Here is a 26,051-nt window from a genome sequence, read left to right as displayed (position 1 = left end):
CCCACACTGTTTCAATAATACTGAGGTCTGGGCTCATGGCATGACTTTCAGATTTTGTTCATCTGCTGTAAATTCTCTTTTTCTGCCACTTCTACTTCTCCAGTATCCTCACACCATGGTGAAATATGCCAAGTACTTTATCTCTGTGTTATCTTTCATATTTTTCATAGATTCAACAAAAGACTTTGAAATAATTATATATTTATGTATTAGCAAAGTTCTCTGTTATGTGAACACAGGCTTGGTGTCTTTTTAAATGCGTGAATGATTCACAGGTCAGAGTGACTGGGCTGGAATGAAAACAAGTAAAAAAAGCAGCCAATTTCCTGAGAAAACCTTTGAAAGACCTTCAGAAAACCTGGAGAACTATTGCTCAAGACCACTTCAAAAAAATTACAAGAAAGTCTGGCGCCTTAGGAAAAAAAATAAAGAAATGATGGATGGCTCAAGACTTTTGCCCAGTACTGATCACGCTCACCTTATTTGAAAAATTAGACAGAAAAATGGAAAGACCGAAAGCTACACAATGTGACAAGACTGAAACTTGGATAAAATGTAGCACTTCTTTTTCCAGCCACTAGAGGGGAGCCTAACACCACTTAAATTATTGTGCACGTGTTCTGCACCTGTATGCAAATAGAATGCAGAGCCTGTTGTACCTGCTACATTTGAAAGCATACATTAAATTAGGTGGGTATACATGCATACTGTGATTATGTATACCTTCTTATCATTTTCATCATCCCCGTCATCCTGCAGGCTGCTGGTGGACTGAATGGGGTCAGAGAAGGTGGGACCCTGAGAGTAGTACTGGGAGCTCCGGAAACCATCTTTCCTCAACTTGTCACATTCTGAAGAACAAAGAAAGAGACAGAGAAACAGGTCTTAAACTTATTTGCTTTGGTGGCCTTTGATGAGAACTTTCTGATCCTGCTGAAAGGTGCAATTTTCACATAATGAAAGCGACATTTTATTTCGCACTATTTAAATACACTCAATACAAAGATTTGCTTCACTCATTTCCATGAATATACTACCAAATAATCCAAACAGATGCTATTAAATATTCAAACTTTCATCCCATAACACAACGATAAGAAGAATGTGTGAAATATTTATGGGACATAAACATAGTGTTGTATTATCAAATGTGTACTGTAGAATAAACCATTTGCTGTCTGTGTGTGTGTGTTTTCACTAAGTTCCCTGCTGGACTCTGCCAAGCGTGCCTCACACCTCTTCTCGTCACCACCTGCCGTGATGAGGTTGTGATGTATGTACGTCAAAGTGAGATAAGACGGCAAGTGTGTGCGTGTGTGTAACCAGAGGAGGGGGGTATCAGCTTCAGTCTGTCACACACAGATGGCAGAAGCGTCCCTCTCTCTCGCTCTCTCATCCTCCCCCTTTTCCTCTCAGGGGGGAATCTAGCACATCATCTCCTTCTTCCTCTCCCTCTGCAAATATCTACTAATGCATCCTTTGTTTGGTCTTTAGGAGGCAATTAAATTCACATACTTCTTAAACATCCTCAGAAAAAAGCCTCAAGAGTTGTTCATGCTTTTACTGATGAAGGATGAAATGATCAAACACACTATGAGGTTGCGACCTTATTTAAAATAACCACAAAATCCAACTTCTACGCTTCTCCCTAAAATTAACGGCACTTTAAAATAAGCGCGTTTCTTTTTTTGACATCTCATCTTTCTCTGTGAAGTAATCCTGATCGATTCAAATGTAAAAACCCTTCTATAAATGACTGATTTTTTTAATCTTCCATCTTGGAGATGGAAGTGTGTGTTCAGTGTGTTTCGCAGGATCAAACTCCCTTTTGGTGAATTAAACATGCGTGCGTGCTCACATCACTGTTAGCCCGCCACCTAAAACATGCTGCTCCGGATCCCTTTTACATCCTGTTTATTTCCACTGCTAATTACAGCCCATCTCCACACAGAGGCACACTGATGCATGTATAATGCTGTCAGTAAATGGATCCTGATGGGGCTTGCGTGCGTGGATACTGTAACAACAAGTTGATGCGCTGAAACGGTGGAAGATGGGACTCAGAAAGCAATGATAATGAGGACGATGACGGAAAGTGGAACTGCTCAGATGATTGGTGTTGCATGATTGGGGACGGTAAATGAAATAAATAAGCTCTGATGAGCTAAGTGTGGCTTGTTGCTAGGCAGAACTGATAGGGGTGGGGGTGGGATAAGTAAGTGATATGAAAAGAAAAGCAGAAACTAGATGAGTCTCTCAGATACTTTTAACAGTGAAGGAAATCTTCTATTAAAAATATGTTTTTCATTAGGTCTTAGTGACCCTGACCTTTGACCTGCGGACTTTAATTTGTGCCAGGTAAAGGTGTTATATTGTTTTCATGTGAATGGGCTAGATGCAGGTACAGATGTACAAAGAAAAAACCTAAAGACTGCATTCGTCCCACTGGTTTCACCACTAATGTGTCCCAATCTGAAGCTGATATAAATTGAAATAGAGGATAAAAAACACAAAGGTGCAACTGTCAGGGCTACATGTAAAGCTGTGACAGCTGCAGGGAACTGATGACGTTGATTCTGGAGTAGGTACTGATGATGGTGCATGGCTATGATATGACTGACTTTTTTGGATGCAGGGGGAAAGTATTTAAACGTTATTTTTCTTTCATTTCATCGTAAACACTGACAAACAAAATGGATCCTGCAGTTATCACTCAATACCGTGTTATGCAACTTTAAAAATTTATTTCAGCCTGCTGGCACATTTTCAATAATCCACTAAACACACGCTGAAGCCCATGTGAGAGTTTTAGAAGGACAAAGAGGGGACGCACATTTCTATCCGACTGGATATCGATTATTAGGCTTTGCAAAGAATAAATCAGCCTCGTGGCACTGTGTAGTATGATTACAATACCCAGGGACTAATCCTCGTTTCACCTCCACATAAAACTTCTAAACTGTTAGTGTTGTGAGCGTAACGTTTACTTTTGTGATTTATTTGCTATTGAGTTTTACACTACCTTACCTTCCTTACGAAATAATAATATATAATTCCTTATGAAACCCCAACAACTTTTATAAAGTGAATGCCATATACACTACACCAGGAGTGTCAAATATAAGGTCAGGGGGCCTGAATCGGCCTGGCAAAGACTCCATCTGGCCCACTGGATGGCTTTGGAAAATAATGTAAATAAATGTTGGACTTTTAGCTGTTTTACAGCTTGTCCTCATGATGAAGACGTCCCCCATGGCCATATGGACTGAAAGTTCCTATCGGCAAGTTTTTGTCACTATGGACTTTAGAAATGTTTCTGAATATGGGTTTACAGTAAAATATAAATAAATAGTTTCAGGTTAGAAACATGGCTGCACTAACATACGTTTCCTCTGTTGGCTGAGATGTACAGCGCGAAGATCAGCCCGTAAAGACTTATCAATATACATTTGCATTCCCCTAATTAGATGTCTATAATCTATATCACAGACTGATTGATTATTGCCCTGTGAGATAATGGCACAAGCCTCATTAAATAAAAAAAGATCACATATAAAGTACAGTACTAAAAGAAAAAAGAAAAAAAAAGTCAAAGCTCACTGAAAGTCGGGTAAGCTCCGCTCTCCAACAAGGATAAAATCTAAAACAGTAAACGTTCTCTGCTTGTAAAGCGCACTGAGGCTTAAACAGACACCACAGGTGCTCGCTCACTGGACACCTGTTGTCTTGTCGTTAGGACCCCCGGGGATACGTGGTGTTGTCAGGTTGATAGGTTGGTGACAGGATGAGAGGGAGGGGGGCTGAATTAATCCCACCTACCAGGTGGTGTTTTAAGAACAGCAACAGTTCAGGGGTTTGAAAATTGGAAAAGACAGAAGACAAAACAGGGTGTGTGCATTAGAACCGGTGATTAACCCACTAACAGTAAGCATCAGCTTTCAAACACTTTCCAGTTTATCTCTCTTTCTGCCTTTTATCTCTGTGTCTAATCAGCTGACACACAAGGCCGGCCCTGGTGAGCATGCAAACAAATGTAGTACAGTCATACACTCAGTCCTACACAGAAACTCGGAAATATGTGATTTTTTCCCCCAAACTGTTATCTGTGAAATGCTTGAGGGGCAGCTTTCCCAGGAACAGGTGCTGGTATTCCCACTTCCTGTTCCTGGGAAAGTTGTGACCAGTTGAACAAGTTGTCACTCTGCTGTGAGTTTCTGTTTGTCAGCAAAGCCTGAGCCTCTTCCCCCACTGAGTGGGACAAACAAGTCTGCGATGTCAGTTGAACACAACTCACAAGTCGGGACATCTTTTTTTGAGTTACAGGCAAATGTACCAGTGTCACGAGCTTACTCCGATAAAAGTGACGCCACCTACCAACAGTCCCATGAGTGAGATTCACCAGTTTGTAACTGGTTTGGCTCACATTCAGCATTTTCCCTTCGCTATTTGTGTAAATATATGCCATGTACATTTCTTCTTACTTAGATATTTTATTTACATATCTAACATTTTGGCAATTTTATCTATCATCCCATCTAAAACTAATTCCTTCATATGTCGCTCCGGTGTGTGGTGTATAACGTGCTCTATTTTGATTTGTCTTTACCTCGCAGGGCAGTTTTGAGGTTGACTTTGGCCTGGCGGTGGAGGTCTTCTACGCAGGGCGGCCTGCTTCCCGGTAGGAAGACGTTCTCCTGCTGGTGCCACGGAGCTGTGTAGTGAACCGTCCACTTGCTCTCCTCATCCAGGTTAGACACCGCTGCAGAGATAAACAAAGCAGATTAAGGATCGATATAGTTCCCTCTGCATGATATAACAAAAAACCTCTCCATGAAATCTGACGTAAAAATGAAGGACAGCGAAAATAATAATGAACTAAGAACTGAAACATGTGTGGCCCTGCAAGTCTTCCAAAGAGCAGCATTGTTGGCCAACTTAAAAAAAAGTAAATAAAGAATAAAGTAATAAAGAAGTGGTGGAAAAATGTCCCCAAGTACTGACTATTCAAAGTGTTTCATTGTATTTGCAGATGAAAAGGAAGGGGAAGGAGGCTTAAGTGTTTTGCATAAAGCTGGCAGACTTAACAGCCTTCAATCAACATGACACTTATCTGTGACATCACACACATACAGTAGGCCTCACGAGTCAAGAGGGGGAAGGAGAAGCTTACTGGGACAAGTTGGAGGGATTCGCTGATCAGTCGATACCAACTCAAAAAACTCGTAACTACTGGCAACTGATTCCATTAAACCGCTTACCTAACTGTAAAAATCCTTCCTCGAAAAAAATAAAATATGACAAAGACACCGATACCAAACAGGCCACATTGCTGGGCACTTTGGAAGCTTACTATTAACAAAGAGGCTTTGAGGTTACACAAAATACACCACTGTTTAGATTGAAAGCACATTAATTAACAAGGTCAGGGAGAGGCACTTTTCATTATCCAAAACCCTTCTCTCAGTCATATCTGCTGATAAAGCGTTCACATATTTTCTGTCCCACTAGTCCAGTCCCAGAAACAGAAGCTCGTGAGGCCATCACAAGTCACTGTGTGAATAAAAATGCTGTCAAAATGTAACAAACACACACTCTTCCTAATTCTTAAGCTTACCAAGTGAGCGTATCCAAGCCAAAGTGGGTGATCGCGGATGTAAAACTATCTCCATCGACGGAGACAAAACGTAAGCAAAGACCTCTGAGTTTGTCCCTTTCTTTGCAAACACGACATGTCCAGCTGCCTGAGAGAATGGCTAAGTTTGTGAGAACCAGGAGGAAGGGGATGGATCATGGCAACGCCTGGGAGTGTTTTGCTTTAGGGTTTCTTTCACAGGTGCAAATGAGCTGAAGTGTGTTGGGGGGGCAACATCTGCAAATGGGCCCTTAATGACAGTGTGACACGCTGCAACTGCTTTTATATATACATAACTGCTAATACATGCCAATAATGACCACGTCAAAAGCACTGTTCTGTTAATCACCTAAAAAGTGCAGAGTGGGTGTAAGTGGATTATTTCCACTGTTGAAATAAGCCAAGTGCATACAACTTCAGGTTGTGACCAATTCCACCTTAATATCTCTACTGAATGCTTCTGATGCTCTGGTTCACACAAAGGCTGTCATTTTAACTCAAGTGCAAAAGGCCCAACTAACAAATCTCTAAATCATGTTTTTTGCTTTTATTTAAGCAGGAAGTTCCACTTTGATTTTATTTTGAAAGTTACGATCAGGTTTAGGCTGAATTGACACTTGATATCAATGCCAGATGTAGTTCTTCTCAGCTGTTTTTCATCCACTATGCTGTCATCTGTTTACAAAATAAGTTGCACTTTCCATGACGGTCATCCTTCTGCCTTTGCTGAGTAGGCTTCATGTGGGGTGGGAAAGTTTTAATGACGTAATCTTTGCAATTCATCTGAAAAGCAGTCCACCATACAGGATTGTCAGAATACCCGCCCGTGCATAAAAGTGTTTTATCTCAGTCAGATTGATCAATTTTAATGGAAGTTAATGAGAGGGGGGGGAAAGGATGTGGTGTATACATGTGATGGTAATCACTGCATATCTGCCTATCTGTAGTCATGCTGTTTTGCAGCGTGCTTGCACTGGTCAGACAGTCAAATGCATCACAAGGCAAAGCTGCTGACCACAAGACGGTCCCATGCTGCTCCAAGGCCCAGACGCACAAAAACGCGCAGATACCACATGCAGATACTTACACACCAGGGAGTGGCAGTGCAGATTGAAAAGTCAAGGTCACACCAACAGTTCAAAGTTATAACATGCCTTCGAGCAAGTCACTGACGCCCCAGGCTGCACGTGAACGGGAGCTGTTCTCACATCAGCTTGCTTTATCAAGCTTGCTTTTTTTTTTTTTTTTCCTAAATACAATTTGAAATTTCCTTGATCTCTCTCACACACTAAGCACAGGTAGCCCCTCCCCCACCCTCCTTTTAGACCATGGGGTTTGAATAGACCTCAGTGAGGCTATAGGCAAACCAAGGCGATGGGGACTAAGGACACAAAGCATTTATTGTCCCTCTGCATCAGTCTCCACATCAGGGCCTTTCAATACCACAATGACCCCAAGCTCCTCAACACACACACACTCACACACGCACACACACACAGTCTCATACATAGTGGACTCTGGCGCGAAAGTCTTTCAGAAGTCCCCTAATCCCTCTGTCCATCGACATCCCAGCCCTGCCTGTGCTCTTTAACAAACACAGAAAGCAAAACGATGCAAATACTAAAAATGCAAAGGCTGCATAAAGCAATCCTTTTGAGATACCTTAGCAGTCGCAAGCACGCACATACATGCACGCTGTGGAATTAACTGTGTGATCAATAACAGCAATAAAATTCCATTGGAGAGATCTATGTTAATCCTAAACTAAGTCCTTGATCACCTCCAAACACATGGATCGACTTTCAAACATGACTTTTAATTTGTAAACACTTTTATTTTTAATTTGTCAGAAAAAAGGAAACAGAGGTGACTCTAAAAACGCTGATATCTAAAATAATAAATAATAAAATTAAAATTAAAAAAGGCAACTAGCATCTTTTGTTTGTGTGTCTACAGCAAACAAGTTTTTGTGGACAACATTTAATCCAAAGTTTACACTGATAACTGCAACCATCTGAGGAGGTCTACACTGATCTGCATATAAAAGCATTGGGATTGTCATGGTGCGCAGTTAAGGTGCAAAGTGCAGGCATGTGCAAGACAGTAGCACAGGACTTGTTGACTACAGAAACGCTGAGCTAATGATTAAGCGCATCACTCCAGCTTTAACTCAGCACACACACACACAGGCTATAAATAAACCACAAATCGCAGTCTTCACAAGCAGCTTGCTTTGCATCAATCATGTCTTTGTTACAGCCTCATCTGCTTAATACCAAACCATTGATAAAATAATAGCTAATCGCCTTAAACAAAATCTAGTGTACACAAGAGGCACTTTAAAAAGTACTTCTCATGAGGTTGCTGTGGGTTTAACTTCCTGCAGGTGTCACTAGGGTTGCAGCAGGCTTTTCAAAGTACAATAATAAGAAACTACAACAGTTTCCAGGTAATACACAATTACTGCTAGTTCCACTGACCCTAAGTATCAACAAAACCTCATGTGATACAAGTCTGACAGACAATCGAGGTGGGGGGAAAAACTGACAATGCACACGTGCAGGGGAGATTCTACCATCATCCACTAACGGCAACTCTCACTGTCACCTTTAAACAAGCTGTTGGGTCATTTGGTGCTACAGTTGTGAAGTCCTGGCCCAGCGGTTACCTGGTAACGGGGTGCAACAGAGGGTTTTGTTTGTGCTTAGCTGAGGCAGCAGGGAAGCAGTTTGACCACAGGACACCATTAGTTCCGATCAAATCAGAAAGATCATTACGGCGGGTGTTTGTACACTTTTGACACAGAGAATCCTTAATGAAGCTGTTAAATCTAAATCCGCTTCAATAAATGGAACGCCGTGGGAATTTTCAGACACAAATGCATATCCTGTCAAAAATGATTAAAACAGTCAAAATCTCTAACCAACCACATGCAGTATTGATAGGGAGATTATTCAAATGCACATTAATGATCAGTATGGAACAAAAAATGTCTTACCCTTCCTTTTGAAGTACTTAATTACAGATTTTAACGAGGTTCCGATAAACACCATTTTTCCAGATCAGCGTATATGTCTCCCTCTTAGAAAAATAATAATAATAATAATAATAAGTGCCTTTGTTGAGGCTTAAAAAACAACTAAAAAAATCCAAGGAATAACAGAGAAGACGGGATGAAGGCGTGCTGGTGCTCTTCCGCTCACATTCTCACGGCTTGGCTGCGAGTGTACGTGAGCGTCTACTAGGCTGACAATAAGTCTCTACCCCTATCTGTCTCTCTGAACACACACACACACACACACACAAATCGTCCGCCACTCCCCCCCTCAGGCAGTTCAGTCCTCGGAGACAAACACACACACACACAGCAGGAGGGGTGTAGGACCGGCCCCTCTGTTCCTCTGTGCTTTGGTTACCAAGGAGTTCTGGCTGCCTTTCCCTTTATTTTTCATTATCAGTCATTCTCCAGTGCTCTCTTTATTATCGCTCTACACTTTCATTCTACTTTGCTCAAAATATAGAAGTTTTTATTAGCGTGTACAGTCACTGTGTTGCTTTTTCGGTTTGTGCATCAATACTCATATCGTTCTTCGCGCAGCTCTTTTTTCACACTTTCCACGGGTGCGCAGCCTCTCAATGAGGGACTCATCTGCAGAAGAATATTTATGCATGTAATTAAACTTCGAGTTACCCCACAGAACAACCTTGCACATCGTCAGGAGGGGGAAAAAAACATGTTGAGCTTTTCACGAGGTACTCTCAGGTGGATGGTGCTTCAAGCAAAGTGCAATGCAAACAGAAAATATAATTGCCTACGGTAAATTACACTCATGCACTGACATTTAGCTCATCTGGTCTCATTTTGCATCTCTTTGTAAAACAATAATCCAAAAATGTGATCATCTACTAATAAGTCAATTTTGCCTTTCTTTAAATCAACATTTCCTCCTCTGATCATTCCCAACCTGCTGTGTATGGCAGTGAATCAGTGCTACATGAATACAGACTTCATACAATCCTCCCATTGTCCAATCTGCTCGCAATCTATCATGCACACACTCCAGCACCCAGCCATTCAAACACACACCCATGCACACACCCATATGGGAAGGACAGCCCCGCCTTTTGCGACCGTATTTAATTTCAGCCCAAATGGCTGAAGAGCAGAGCGAGGGAGGGTGCGTGTAGGGGGCTCCAACAAGAGCTTGAATGGCACTGCAAATGATCCTTGAATTTATGGATAAAAAGGTTTTTCCCTCCTCGCTGTCGCATCCCTCTTTAATCCAAACCTCCATATTTGTTCATGCTTGTTAACATCCACTGTTGCTGCACTCCTCTGCATGCATGAAGCATATATGCACACAATTTCTTCTGAACTGAAAGCATGCAATAGGTCTCTAAATATCATATAACGAGTTTAACATGTGTTTGACCTGCTCATGAAAATCACCTTCTTTAAAGACATTATTATTGACCTACTTTAAAAACTGGAAAAATCCTGGCACAGTAAAGGTGTCAGGACAGGTGACCGTGTCAGCTTAAAAGTTCTTCTCCATGTGTCAAACATACAGCTTGCCACGTGTACAGTATTAGGATAATTTATGCACGAGACTACACAGCATCTCTCATTAAAAAGCCTATTGTTGTCACTCACACAAACGCCCACATGCGCGCGCACAGTATAACGGATAGGTCAACATCTCTATATCCGCCGAAGGAGGTCTTCAAATCTAGGCCACCTCCAGGATTAGGGATATCAATTCAGCCATACGTCTGTCCACTCCTTCCCACTGAAGCCCCCTCCAACACCCCAGCCCAAACAATATTAATCTTTCATCCGTTCATACTCTAAGCAGCACATAAAGGAAGCACACAGAGTCGGTGGATAAAACGTGAGGCCAAAGTAAAAGTATATTTCAAATCAAAACCTAATTAGCTAATAAAGTAGCTTTGCAATTACAATCCTCACATTATTTAACTGTTGGTATTTTTTGCTTTGAGAACCAGCCAAAACCCCAATTTACAAATGCGAGATTATTAACCTACTTATTCCAATTTATGCAAAAACTGACGACAACATCCAACAATTACTTGCACTGAATACAAAATCAAAACCCGTGTTTCATTAGTATTATTCCCGGCGGACAGACAACAATTACTTCCTCTTGTAATACAACCAGATGACTCATGTCAAAAGCTAATGATAGGAAGTAAAAGGATAAATTGGAAAGGGGAAGATGAGAGCTAGATGTTCTAATTAACACACACAGTGATGAATGTGGCAGGTTGAACAGAGAGATTGATGAGGGACTCCTGCTCTTCCTCTTGTCACCGCACTCCTGTTTTCTTTGTCCTGTTTTCACACCCCATTTGGAGCTCCCCGTCAACCTGGCAGAGGCAGCTGCACATTCCCTCTCACGATCATTATACTTTTTTTTTTATTTTTTTATTCCAGACTTCTGAGGTTAGCCCCATTTCCCTCCAGATCCAATTCAATCATTTGATCAATCCCCAAAAGACAAACCCACCTTCACCTTCTTTTTTCAATATAAAAGATCAAATAACCCCAAAATCAAACAGCATCTACGTACACACAGCTTCATCTGAGAGTACCCAGCTTTTATTTTTCTAATTGGCCCTATGAAGACAGAGCTAAGCAAACCACCTAAAACCCCTCCACTCTGTTTGATCTGCTGATGTCACATTTCTCTCGCCCCCAGTTTCCCCAATTTTCTTTTCCCTTCTTTCCTCCTTTTTAATTTAGGCAACAACGCTTTTACAGTGGCTAATATAATCAAGTCTGTATTGATTTTACACCACCCTCTTCCTCCCCTCTTTCATATCTTGTGCTACTGTGTTCGAGCTGTAGCCTTGAGCACCTTTTGCTTGATAATGAGAAGAACTGTAAGGTGGAAATAAACAGGAAATATGAATTTTTAACATACGAAAACAACACATTTAGCACATTTTGCATTGATAAAGTGCACAACGTACCTGTTATCACTGCACTGGAGATATTTGTGTACAAAATGTGCTGCTTTAGCTGATTTATCACCCTCATAAATCTTTACTTCACGAGTTTCCTAAACAAGGAATACGCTGAGTTGATGCTTAGCTGTAGATCTGCTTCTACAGCACTCGTAAAAAGGCAGTTAAATGATGTTAAACTTCAAACTTTCTCCTGAATAAACACCAGCTCTCAGCTCAAGCATCACACACATACAGACACTGAAAGTGACGGACAGACTAGGCTGTGTAAACAAGTTAGTAACAGTTTTTTCTCGCACTAATGATTCTGGCACGGGGTAAAGTTCGCATGCACGCTCACCCACACAAACACAGTTCAATAAATTCTCACGTAGCAGTTTTATGACACTGGGGGTACACACGAAAACTCCCGCGGTCTTCCTCTCCTTCATGCTTTCCCTGTACAGTCCTTTCCCCCAGCCATCCCTCTTCTAGTCTTCCCATCTGACCAACACCTCTGACAGAAGGTTTTCCATCTCTCTCTTTAACATTTAAACTCTCTTCAGCCCACAACTGTTGTCAAAATAAGTAAAACGACTGAAGATCACCATCAAAATGTTCAAATCACTGCCACTCAGCCTGGCCCATCAGGAGAAAGTCAGTGCCTGCAAGGCTTTTCTTTCTGGAGGTTTTCAATTGGCCCATTAGCGGTGTTTGTTCAGGATGGCTGGGTATAAACCCACTTAAGAGGCATCCTGCAAATATTTGGGACAAATGTACTTGAAAGAATTGGAGTAGCTCAAAAAAATGTTAGTGCATTTGTTAAGTGGGGATTTAGACAGGTGCAATTAAAGCATGCAAATAGGAGAGCGTGCAGTTTGAATTTAAAGTTCACTGAGCGCATCTGGGATGACATTTTACTCTAAATCAAGGTTCTTGCAACATAAATTGTGTGGGGGGTTTTTCTCTTCGTTGTGAGCACAAGTTAGCAGTGTGTATCTGTGCGAGTGTTTGATTATTCTCCTGAATGAAAAGCAGAGGGGGCCTCCTTCTATAGGCTTCTCCTTCTTTGTGATTCATGACACCCTGCAAAACAACGCCCTGAGCTCGCACACATCGTCCCAAAACACATGCAAAACCTTGTCCTTTGTGTCTAAGGGCGTTTTCTGTTTCACGTGTGCGTATGCCAGCGTTGATGTGGTGACACATGCATGTTTCTGTTTTATGTTCAAACATCATGAAGCTGTTCTCACACAGAGTCGTGTGGGAACGTGCACCAATCAGAAATATGCCTTTGTAATACTGATGGAGATGGCATAAAAGGCATGTAGACTTTGAGAAGAAAGAGAATGAGGTGGAAAGCAAAGTTGAATCTGCAAAAAGCTGAAGCGTGCTTTGATGTGGCAGAAGCGGAGCTATTTGATGGGAAACGATGCAAGGGGAGAGAGAAAAGGAAGCAGTTACAGGGGGGAAAAAGAACAAAAAAATAAGAGCCGAGGGAAAAGCTACAGGTGGAATCCAGGAGAACAGATGAAGACCGATAAGGAAAAGAAACAGACAAACATACACCAGAGCCCAGCAGTTTTTGGCAGTCAAGTCTAATTTTCTCTCCCTTGGCGTCTGACCCGGCGCTCTCTACCGACCCCCCCCCACTTTGAAATTCAAGCCAGGATAAAAGAGAAAGACAGAGAAAACAGATAGAGGATACACAAATATACCTCTGTTTGAGCTTGTGGACAGGCAAAGTGCATTTGTATCTAGTCTCTGAAACCTTTGACATAGCAGCAAAATGAGAAATCCAAAATGAAGGAAGTGTGCAGCCATTAAAAAAAATCTTATACATTCCTTTAACAGGGAAACTTTTACACAAGCTTGGACACAAAAAAGCAGCTCACTCTTAAATAGAGTTAAAACATTGTTGTATTACACGCAGGCTGATTTGTACCCCTACGCCTTTGGGGTCTTTTGAGAAGGTGGCAGTTTTGTTGTTGATTTGAGACTTTTATGTCCACCGTCAGAGCGAATTTGTAGCTAACCGTGTGTTTCCTCCCTGGCAACAGAGTTTTAAATCCCCACCCCCCCCATCTTAAGTTAGCGGGACAATAAACTAAAGCTAAAACAGGCCCGTGACATGATGGAAATCGTGCATGTTGATGTGTTTCCTGGTGGTTAGTTTGACTCAAGAAGGTCATTTTAGTCAAACATATATATATATATTTATTTATTTATTTGGGTTATTTAAAGTCTTACTTGTTAGATGAATACATTAGGAAGTCACAACATAGAAAACTGCAAATAAAAAATAGATTTAACTCATCGCACCACTGTGAAGGCCTAAGCTTTGGACTTGGTGTTTAGAGCTCCGCAGCTGAGAAGTGGAAAGAAGTGATAATTGTAGAAATACCCAAACAAATAAAAAACGGATTGTCTCCAAAAACCTGTTGTGTGAACAGGACCAGGCTTTAACTACAGCCATGAAAAGGACAGACTCCTTTAACCAGGTAAAGGTCACCCAGATCCAGAAGATGACTATTGAACCTCTAAAAAAGCGCCTTTAGGTGACTTATGTTGTGATTTGGACCTACATATATAAAATTAAATTGAAGTGAACTAAATGAATTGCAGACATGTAGAACTGTCAGCATGTCCACAAAGCTGTGGCTATATTTCTCACAACCTATCTAGCTTTGCATGTGATACGCTGTGATTGTTCGTGCTTTGGAGCTGGAATAAAACTTGGTAGGTGACCAGTAATAACCTTGACTTAAAGGACCAGTGCTTAGGATTTAGAGGGATCCATGAGCAGAGATTTAATATAGAATTGGACAGTTTATGTTCACACAAGGATCAGTTCTTTTCCGTGGAGCAAGCCATGGTGGACGGCAGATGTTCAGTAGGTTGATGCCACGAAATTATACATACTGTTCCTTCAAGAATTCAACTTAATGTGTGTTACTTCTCAGAATCGTGACCATGCGTGTGTATTACACGCCTGACATGCTATTGAAGAATAATTTCCCAGTGGAATTCCCTTTCTAGTCACTGGTAGTGTAACATAAAGACAGCCCACCGATTACATTAGGACCCATTACCATCCAGCCATGCTGTCGCCACTCATATTGACTCCCGGCCCTTTTCACTGCCCTCTGAGGATCTGCCATATCAATAACCGCGAAACCTAGGTGTGTCTTTGAGGAGCGTGGGTAAGGTTTTTGTCTGTTTGAGGCATTAGATGTCTGTCTAACTGCTTTTATTATAATGGTTTAAAGTATGCTGGATGGGTTTGTGTACCCACAGCAGGTCCACACCACTGAATTGAGACAGCTAACATTCTGGGCATCACTCTTACTGCACTGAATCACTATATAACCTTCAACTGTTTGGTTTTTTTCTGTTTTTAATCAAGCATCTGCTCTTACAGATACAAGCCGTAAGACAATACATGTGCATGTGCCTGAATGCTATATGCACTCAAGCATGTCAGCATACACACATGCATGCATGTAAAGATGCCTGCACAGAAAGAAGAGAATATGTTGGCTGCTGCACTGGTTTCCTGACCTACATTTCAACACCAGAGCTGTCTGCTCGTCTCTCTTAATGGTCTGTGTGTGTGTGTCAGTGTGTGTTGTTCCACCTTCATAGCAGCACACAATCATTAATCCAATTTCATAATTAACTTGACGCAGAAAACGCCATAAATCTGGCATTAAATACAGATATAGTGCACTGTGGGGAGCAGCAGCTGTAGGGGTCCACTGTGTCCTATATATCTATATAAACCTGTGTGTGTATGTGGGAGTGTGTGCGGCTGTCTTTACAATAGCAGACTTTCTACTTCATGACTCACTCAATAAAAAGTCTGGAGTGAATGATGGCCAGGCTGGGATGACTGCTAACGATCAATAGGTCACAGCTGGAATATGACATCATTTGCATTAACAGTATGATTCATTAGCATCAGTATTTCACTGGTTTAAGATATTAAGCCAACACTCTTAAAATATATTCAGCCAAAGACAACACAATAGGAAAAATAAGGCTCAGAGCTTTGGTCACACATCTTTTTTTTGGCTGTTATCATGACCTCCACACTCAGCTCATGCTGCTGAGGCGAGGGTCTTGTCTGATTTAGGCACAGAGGTACAGAGACAGACTGAGCTAATTTAGGTTAAGTGCCTCCAGTAGCTCAAGGGCACAAAACAACAAGCCACCTGGGGCTAGCTTGTTTTGCAGGGAGGAAAAAAACAAAAAACAAAAATCAAGAGTGTGCATGTGTTATATCAGCAAAAACACAGGGAGACCAGTGGGAAGTGGGCTAAAGCCATATCAGCCACAATGTTTGCATGTGTTCATCTGCAGCACCTCCACAACTGGAGCAGTAATTGACGCTGTGGTGTTTGACCCATTTCCCACATTGCACCTCATTTCTCATCAACAGTAAGACTAGGTCAGTCTGGGTAAGTAGTGGGAGTGGGGGGGGGGGGGGGGGGTGCGCGCGACACAAAAGCATCCAATCAACTTTTAGAGACACAGCCAATTGACTAACAAATTAAGGAAGTGAGCAAGACAATCAACCTCGAGGATTTAGCACAAGTGGGGGGTTAGTTATAAAGTCGGATGCAAGTTCTGGTGGCCGACATTGATTACTGTTAATAACCGATACATTTAAAACGCATGACTGCTTTTGGCTCTGCTCATCCGGCCTATAACATCGATCCAATTAACATCTGCCTTTGCAGGATTGTTCCAGGATGTTTTACAGACTCCAGATTGCTTTTAGTTGAGTAAAATCTGTCTACAGACTAAAGTTAGCAATACCAGGACCCTGAAACTGAAGCAGCTGACTAGATCCCAGCCAACATTAATTGCATTTTTCGCACCTCTGTCCCACCTACTTGACATGTCCAAATGTCTTCTGTAAAACTCAGTATTGTGGTATGACATCAGCAACAGTCTGCAAGCTAATCATTAAAAGCGCACTACAAACACAAAATGTTCTTAGCTGACTAGAAGGTCTGAAGTCACACAACGCTTAGGTCAAAACCATAATTTTTGTGTTGTACATATGCATGTAATTTTTGCCACACAGTGGTGTAAGACTGCACTAACCCAGGGAGGGTTATACGTGCATTAGGATAAGCTCAGAGTTCACTGACTGACGTGTGTCAGTATCTGTAAAACACTTGTACACACTGAGAAGCTGCGATTGGTGCTTTCATGTGACTTATCGATCATATATGGGCATGAATTATGCAGGAGTTTATATGTGAGCGCACATGCGTGCATTAAGCCTGTGTTCCTCCACTGATAATCCTATGCTGAGACCTAGTCTGGGAAAAAGCACAACCCCAAATCCATTTAACCCCTCCTTTCCTCCATCTCTCCCCGTCCCTCCCCCTTCTGTCCCATCTGAGCAATAATGGAAAGAGGGATGGGGCCTTTAATAGAAAGAGCAGACCTCTCTTGCAGGGAGTGCGCCCTCCTAATGGCCCACAAGGGAAACTAGTGTAGCTCCCTGATCAAATAATCCCAAAATTTAAAACCGCTATTATTCCAAATTAGATTCCTTGTGACACCTCATGTGTCTCTTTTTGTTGTAGATAAACACATGCACAGTGGCTAATAGGCAGATAATTAAATCCAAAGTCTTTCAGGCAATTGCAATAAAACCTTCAAATATTTTAATTTAGTCTCATAAATTAACAATTATATTGGGTATAAGTGACGCTGTGCAGATGAGCAACTAGGAAAACGAGGAAATCGCTGTAAATGCTGCCTGTTTTATCTTTAGTGCAGCTGTGTTATCATGCCACCTTGTGGTGAATGAAAGCAGCAACTGCACGCTTCTCTGGAAAAGTAACCACAATAGAGGAATTTAACTTCTGCTACAAACAAACAACATTAACGCCAAAAGCTCCCCTGTATTTTCACAAACAAGGAAAATAGCTGTAGCTTCCCGTTCCCTACATTCTTCTCTCTTTTTTTGTCTCAACTCTAATCCTTCTATGCATGAGGCATTGAGGGGAAAAAACCCCTGAAAAGGAGACGTTGCCATGGTGAGGACAACTCATTAACAAGACAGATTTAAAGAGGCTCTTAAAAATCACTTTTTCTCTTCCCTCTCCTTTTATAATCAGTCTCTTTGGGGGGACATGAGCTTTTCAGAGGCTCGGCTTTGCTCTCAGAGGCTTAATTGAACCTCCAGCTGACTGGGACACAAATAAGTTCTGGTGCTGTGGAGAAGGTAGGAAGAAGGAAGATTAGAGTTGGGGGTGAACAGCGGGGAAGAAAGGGGTCCGTGAGGCTGGTTAGACTATTGTCACCAGATTTCTCTTTTGTTTTGCTCACTGGTATCTTTACATGAGGCTGAATTTTTCATTTAAATTGGTTTTTAAATGCAACAGCAAGCTGCAGGAAAATCTTACAGGTAACAACTAAAAGTCTACGTCCCGCTTTGTGGTAGCAATATTGAAGTAAATAGTAACCAAATACGCCCTTTTTTGTGTTTTACACAAGCTGCATTTTAAAAACAGAGTAGTCAGGAATGTAACTGCATGTACAGAAGGGGGAGCAGACTGGTCAGTAGGGCAAATGGGGCCAGAAACCTCAGAGAGCCAGACTCGAATCAGCATGAGGTGGAAAAAAGCTCCTGCTAATAGCAGCTCTCATTAAAGAAATGAGCTGTGACCGAGGTCTGTACGGCCAAGCGGTGCTTAAACGCACTTATCCTGCACTACGGCTCAATTAGATTTTTCAATTACTAACAACAAGCCCGCTGTAGAACTGCACGAGTAGAAAGACGAAGGCAAAAGCTGTTGCCGAAGCAAACGGCCCAGATTAAAGTCTTCAAATCGCATTTGTTTCTAAGACCTGTGGGCATTTTTAGAATGTTAAGAAAAACTTCTGTGTTCACTATCAAATTGAGTTTTAGCCGTTTTGTAAATAGATTCTTATTTGTTTGCCAGTGAGCATGTGTTTCGTTTTACCGCACGCACAAGCCCGACTGAAATGAACTTAAACTTATCACCATGAATAATCAAAGGCCTGCCAATGACTTACATAGACTGCCTCACTAGATTTATTAAAACCTGGAGAGAAACATATACACAAACAACTAAACACTCATTTGTCTGTAAGGAGGATGGATATGGAGAGTGTGTCAGTGTACGATTAAACTGCAGAAGCAGAAAGGAGGAAAGAAGAAGAAGAGAGAGACAGAAAGACAAAGCAAAGTGCTAAAGATCTGCATGTATCATCTCAACAAGGGCAGGTGCAGAAGATGACACAACCACCAGGAGGCTCCATACGTCAACAGGGAAACAAGACTTCTTGCTGTCTTGTCTTCTTCAGTGAACCCACTACAGTAAGTGTAGGTTCACAGAATAAGGGAAGGAAGAAAATCAAGAAGAAAGTCCTGAAAGTAAATTAAATTCCCTGTAAATGATAGTAAGATTTAACATTTTCTATTAAAGCTAACCAAGCCCTCTGCTGTGTCACAGCTCCCACAGTTTCTCTGCTTTGACACATTTAGTCAATGAAAGGATAAATGTCCCCACAGACCCCAGTGATTATCCAGCCAATATGTCCTGATGTAATAATCAAGCCATTAAGTAAAACTCACTTGTTATACATATGGGGCTCTGAGGCCCACTTCCACCTGATCCCTCCTTCTCCATGACACAGTCCTCTCCTCTCTTTCTCTCTCTCTCTTCTCCTGCATCGCTTTCTAGTCCTGCCGCACTATTAATCTCAGCCCTGAGTGTGTGGAAGACCACAAAAGGCATGCTAGTTTACTACTGATCTCTAGTTTTGGTGATTTGCATGTGTGAGCTTTATTTGACAAATTATGATGTTCTGTAGCATAAAACCAACTCTCCCACACCTTGTTTTCGTCAAAAAAACAAACATAAAATGCAATGAAGGACTTAAAAACACATCCACTTTTCCTTCTAAGAGCTTAAACTGACAGCAAATCAGAATTTCTTCAAAGCAAAATATTGTTTTCATAATAAAAAAAAAATATTGAACTGCAATAAGTAAGGAGATTTTCTCTCACTTAAATGACTGAAAATGAGTTGCTATACACTCACCTTTACCCGACAGATTTTATAGTAAGCTTTCTCTTTTTCACTTGTCTTGCTCCCTCTAATTGCTGATTCTTTGCTAATACCGAGGCTGCTGGTTGGTGGTTGACTCAGAGCCCTTTGTTAGCCTCTTTCAAATGCCCATGTTCAGCTGCTAATTAGTTTGGTTGCTATGAAAATGTTTGTAGTGGTCCTCCTAACAACAGGTTACTGTGTCTATGAATACGCACGTCACATATGCATGAAACGGACCGACGTGTAATCGGACACATGTGAGGCTAAGAGGCCAGTCACCGGTTTGGACTGAGCGCGCTGGAAATCATCTGATTCTGGCCCCCGGCTGGTCAATGGTGCATCTTTATATTTAAGGTTTTTTTTAATGTATATGTCAACAAATACATTAATAAATATGGAACATAATAATAATTAATGGAACATAATAAAGTGAAAACACAGCTGTAATAATAATAAATGTCTTCTTGTGAGAGTTACCAGGCTGCTGTAAACTATATTGCGCTCCGAGCCATTTTCTATGTTTCCTCAGCGGTTGTGTGGTGAATAAAAGAAAGATTTTGGAGGTTAATTTGAGCAGACACAACCACCATGGTCGAGCAAATAAAGAACAGTGCTAATCCAAATACACTTAATTGAGACAGTAACATCTGGAGACCACCGCCAGTGTCAAATAAGCGTCAAATACAAAAGGATGAGTAAAAAGAACTGGGCAGGGAGGAGTCTGTGGATAAAGACGCAGACAAACTTCCACACAACTGAATCACCTCTCAATATATGTCAGTGATTACTTCATGAGCCCTCCGTCACACATGATGGAAGAGCACCTGTTTAACCAGTCATTGGAAAACCATTACCTATTAGGCCTTTAACAAGCTGAGAGGTCTCCATCTGTTAGATACACTGCATTAACTTAAACCTACTTTATGCCATACTCGCATAAACATATCCAGGGATGTGAACAGGAAATATGTGTGCTGGGATGCTCTAGCATTTATTTTCTAAGTGGATAAATGGAAAAGAAAACATGCAGATACACAACCCTGTGCACAGACAGTAAACAGCATTAAAGACTTCATTAATGAAAGAGAGGAAAGTGGAGGTGAAGAAGATTGAGATAGACAGGGTTGCAAAGAAAAACAGAGCCTTAACCCATTTTTACAGTTGAATGACCCAAAGCAACCCCTGACCCTCAATTCCCAAAAGTAAGTGTGTGTGTGTGTGTGTGTGTGTGTGTGTGTGTGTGTGCGCGCGCGCGCGTGCATAAGTGAGTGAGTGAGAGAAAAATCCCCCTCTTTTCTTTATCTCATTAGGCTGTGTGTGTCATGCTCTCTACTCCATTGTTCTGCTACCCCCTAACTGCTAGCGTGTGTGTGTGTGTGTGTGCTCAGGTTTTGAAATAGCCACAAAAAAATAAATAAATAAATAAAATACCACTTGTGTTTTGTCACAAAATACAAAAAAAATCCCAGAATCAAACAAGACCACATTGTGGCGTAAGAGTAAAGTAGTGATTCCTACTCAAAAGTACAAGAAATCCAGAAGGTGCTTTTAAACCATCTTCTTTTAATAAGATTTATTATAAATCCCAATTCGTTTGTTATTCAAGTATATTTAGTTCATTTCATTACCTACAGGCCTGGAAAAAACTACCAGTAGGATTAATACTGGATAGACTAAGTAGTGACCTAAAGGTATAAATAAAAAGTTTTAAGTGAGGTGCTAGAAGTACCTAACACTACAGGTTAACATTAGGGTCAGCAAAATAATGGTATTAAACAGCTGATAGTGACACATAATTAATGGATAGGTGAAATCTGATGAGCTTTCCTGTACCCTTAATGATAAGTTTTGGACAACTCCGTGCATATCAATAAACATGTGGTTTGACAACCATGTGAACAGTTTACTGTTTTTTCCACGGGTAGCTGTATAGGCAGAGACAACCACCATCAGGAAGTTTGTTCTACAAGCTGGCCTGAAACATGACAGAAGCTGCTTATTTTAGGGAAAAAAGCTTAAAGGGTTACTCTTAGCAGGCTTTCAAGGGGTCGAGAGTTAAAGAGAGATTAATGGTTGAAGCAGGAAGATAATAGTAATGAGCATTTGAAACACTTAAACATGTCGATTTTTAGAAATTGCAAGCTGAGAGTCGTCTTCACACCCAGGAGTTTTTGAGGTTCAATTAAAGTTTAGGAACTAATTAGGTGCATTCTGGGTAGTTTTAGAAAATTGGGGGAGAATAATGACAAGAAGAGAAACACTCTTTTGCTTTTGTCTTTTGGTTCACTGAGCACAGAGAGCAGGGAAGGTGGGGGGTGGGCTGTTTCTCATCTCAACTCCTTGATGTTTTGATTCAGATGTGTCTCCAAACTCACGGGTTTCATCTTCGTCTAAAAGATGGGAAATGCGTGTGAATGTACCACATAAAGGAAGACGAGGATAAAGAGCTGAGGCTGAACCCAACCCTCCAGTTCCCACTGCCAAAAAGATATTTAACCTAACTGATTCTCAGCAGAGCTTCCCCTATAAACGCAGTCAATTCATTTCATTTGGCCTCATTCAGTTACTCTACAAGCATGGTTTCCCTCAGGTGCTCTTCCCTCGGGAGCCATTGGCAGTGACTGGTCGATAGTTGAATCTGACTTCCCACTAAGAGATTATGGGGCATCCGGTTGAACACCTGCTCCACTTCTAAACTGATAAAAATTAAAAAATAAATAAAGGGAGGGTTGGAGGAGAAGCCTTATAAAACATAAGCAGGGGGAAAAAATGCTGGAATCACCCTTTGATTGCCATATACACAAAAAACGTCATATTTATAAAAAGAACCGGAGAATCATGTGTTAACAAAGGAAACAATAAAAAAAATATCCCAGAACAACAACACAGCACACAGGGACAAAGACACAAACACACACACAAAAGGCATATTAGCCAAGTTCCAATTTGTGAGTAAGAGGGTTATCCGTTCAGCCGTGCATAAACACAGACGGGCAGGCTGATTCAACCTACAGAGCCCGGACAATACTGTACCGACGGCAGCAACATCTTGAGCTGTCACGGCGTGTTAGTCAAAGCAGGCGTGAGGAAGGGCCACAGTCCTGTGGAAGCATATTGTTATGCACACATATTGGAATAAATGGTTTAGTTTTAGCTGTGCATACATGGAGAAAAACTTTAAAAGAGTAATTGGAAGACCAGTGGATGGACAGAAAGACTCAAAATGGGCCAATAAAAACAATAAAAGTTATCAAAGTTGGATTCTCAGGAAGTCTCTGCCTTGCCTACTTCCCTAATGGCCTCTTCTGTTTTATATTCATAGATCCATTAGATGCCACTGAGCTGCAGTTTAGGAAATGTGGACACAGGTCAGTCTTTTTGTTATCTTTTAACACTCTTTCCTGCCGCCCTGATGGCTCCTTTATGTAGTTCTGAGGTGAAAGTGGGTCACCTTCATAACCCCGTCAGTTTTACTTCCATCACCCCCTCATACTGTCAGCTCTCTTACATTTCCCTGAAGGCCTAGCCCATCACCTCCAGCTGCTAGCTATTATGTCTTGTTCCCAGGGGTGGCCACCCAGAGGAGCATCTTCAGTTATGTCTGTCCCAAATGACAGTGAAGCATAGTCTAGATGCAACCATGCACATGGGACCAAATGATCCATGCAAATATATGTGTGAATGAGTAAGTACAGGCTCAAACTCATGCCCAAGGTTAGTAGGAAAGTCTTAAAGTATGCACACAAGCAACTAGAGATAACTCAAAGCATTTTACTTCCTGGAGAACCTGTCTCATACATGAAAGGTCAAAGGTCTTTTAGGTCACAAACACACAGAGATGCACATGCAAAACCAGATGGCACAGATCTCTCAGATACAGCAGGATGGAAATACCCTAACAAGACGCGACAAAGCCTGGCTTTGTGGAAAAAGCTTCCATTGCATCTGCTGTGACCCTGGCACTGTTACATACAGCGTATCATTATCTCCTAAAACACTTCAGGTGACTTAAACTCTGAAGCAGGAGCCTGTTCTGCAGCCAAGTCAAACACCACAATCATTACAGTAGCAAAACAGCATTGTAGCGCTAACAGCAACTACTACCTGGACACTGTAATCACAGTGGATTTCAATTTAAGGCTTGGAAATACACCCAAATATCTTATAGATAATTAAAAATATCTATTTAGTATTTGTTTAGAAACTACAAAATGAACAGCTTTCTAGTACAAACCAACAGTCATTTGTTGTTTTTGTTTTTTCTTCTCTCTAAAAAAAAAAACAAAACAAAACCAAAAAACTGCAGACTCTCTTTAATCTGTACCTTTGCCATCAGAGGAGGGATGCTTTTTCCCTGGCGAGCCCTTAGCCACAGATCCAAGCAGCGGTTTTGGTGTCCAGAGCGAGTCCTGTTTCTGGTGGACTTTTGACACAGAGAGCAGACGTTTGTGCAGGCAGCCCTCTGGCCTGGCGGGCCTGGGGCTGGGGACGGCCGGATGCTGCAGGCTATTCCCCATCTTGCTGGCGGGCTGGAAGGAGCATAGAGTTCGTTTCTGGCCAGAGGAGTCCTCATAGCAGCCCCTGTGCAAGCAGTTGACCACCGGCTCCGAGGAGAGGCAGTGCACGTATGTGATCATCCCCTGCTAAGACCTAAAACCCCCCACCACCTGCCCTCCCCTGCTCTATCCAGGACCCAACCCCCCCCCCCCAACTACTCCTTCATCTTACACAACCCTCCTTCTCTGAAGCCTCCACTTGTAGTGTTGGGATGGACGGGTGAAGGGTGTATGTGTATGTGTATGTGTGTGTGAGTGGAGACGCCACCCCCCCTTCACTTCCAAACTCTCAATAGGCCCCCTCCTCTCTTTCTGGAAAGACAGGATGGACGTTTTTGCATCCCACAAGGGAGCCAGTGCTCCCTCTGTCTCCTCCTACTGTTTTTGTCTTCCCTCTCTTTCTCTCAGGGGATCCTATTGACTTACATTGATTTGCCTGACAAAGAAAGCTGTGCTCCGTGTTCGATTACAAGATTTATCTCCAAAACAAATATTTCACAGAAGCATTGCAGAATAAAACTATTGAAAAACATGACTGTTGGTTGGCTGTCTTGAAGAAATGCTGGCAACTTTAAAAAAAACAAAAAACAATTCTGACCCTAAAATAAGACCACAATAACATTTCTAAATAATCCAAAGACGCAAAAACTAAGGTTTAGAAACTGAAAATGTCTGTGGTTAAAGCGTGTTTTCTTCTACAATATGTGTCCTTTGCAGAAACCCAGAAGCATCACCACAAATTGTGCAAAAAAATCCGCCAATTGTCATGAAATATTTGAGGTCCAAAGACTAGAAAAAAAATCAGTCCATCCAAAAGGGTATTCAGCCAAGCTTTCAGCATCGAAGAGCATCCTCCTTCTTTCTTCGATCTACAGGAGATAGAGCATCAGGACTGTCCAGTGGCGTCCACACGGTATGTCCTCTGGACTCCTCCTCCTCCCTCCTCTTTCCTCGGCATTGCTGTTCTAATCTGTAAACCCAGATTATCCAGCCTCCAGGCCTCTGATTGTGACAGACACAAACCACAGATGGACACCAGGTTGCAGATAATAAAGTACATCACCTCAACTTCACAAATGTGTGGAAGTTCAGGAAGACCTGACGTGCTGGCGTGTCAGTAGGTTAAACTCGGATGACGCAAACTCAGATGTAAGACGCATGCATGTAGGCCACTTAAACTGCTGCCTCAGATTTAGCCCCACATGACTGCCGTTACTAAAACTTATTTGAGACGCTCAGATTAATTAACAGGAAGATGGAGTGACACTGAACTGAAGAGTGGGTAATAAACAAGTGTAACAAAAGTGAATGAGAGCTCAAACACAATCTGGGCTAGTAAACTGAATAAAAATGGGGTCAAATGGAAAAGAGTAAGGCAAATAAAAAGGGAGAAATTCATTGATAGCACCAAAGGTAAATGCCTCCCTCTGGTGGTGGCTTACACCTGTGCAGCACAACACATCTAAGCTATAATCATCAAAACCATTAAAACTTTTTTTTTCCAGAAAAAACTTACACAAAATAAAACACACACACAAAAAAAACAAAACTAACTCTATGGTTGAAGCCTCTCCCTCTGCAAGAACCTGCTGAATATATTTGTGGTTTGAGGACTTGAATCTCAGAAATTGGATTAGACACCTTTTACTATTTTCACGTTTTTAATAGATAACCTGAAAAATAACGTGCAGACTGATTCATGAGAGTTCTGTCAGTGCACAAATCTTATGCAACTTTGGTGGAACTGTAGCTGTGATCCTGCTAAAGCCACAGCAGATAGCTAGAGGCTAAAAC

General features: G+C 41.6%; 1 protein-coding gene across 9 annotated transcripts in view; it reads right to left on the bottom strand.

The window, feature by feature from the left end:
* The window catches only part of nhsl1b (NHS-like 1b), a 97,273-nt gene that overhangs the window by 15,546 nt on the left and 55,676 nt on the right, over positions 1-26,051 (bottom strand). For 6 of the 9 annotated variants that reach the window (XM_040017635.1, XM_040017630.1, XM_040017633.1 and 3 more), the window contains exons 2-3: positions 4,607-4,759; positions 724-851 (exon numbers count right to left, since the gene is read on the bottom strand). In XM_040017635.1, the coding sequence (XP_039873569.1) occupies positions 724-851; positions 4,607-4,759 (281 nt within the window). Of the gene's footprint in view, positions 1-723; positions 852-4,606; positions 4,760-8,630; positions 23,990-24,025; positions 24,365-26,051 lie in introns of those variants that run through there. The other 3 variants (XM_040017636.1, XM_040017638.1, XM_040017632.1) reach the window with 2 other exon arrangements.

Source organism: Simochromis diagramma, unplaced genomic scaffold (assembly GCF_900408965.1).
Source record: "Simochromis diagramma unplaced genomic scaffold, fSimDia1.1 OVJJ01000802.1, whole genome shotgun sequence".
NCBI classification, from domain to species: domain Eukaryota; kingdom Metazoa; phylum Chordata; class Actinopteri; order Cichliformes; family Cichlidae; genus Simochromis; species Simochromis diagramma.
Note: the sequence above shows the minus strand (reverse complement) of the source record. Positions and strands in the feature narration are given on the sequence as shown.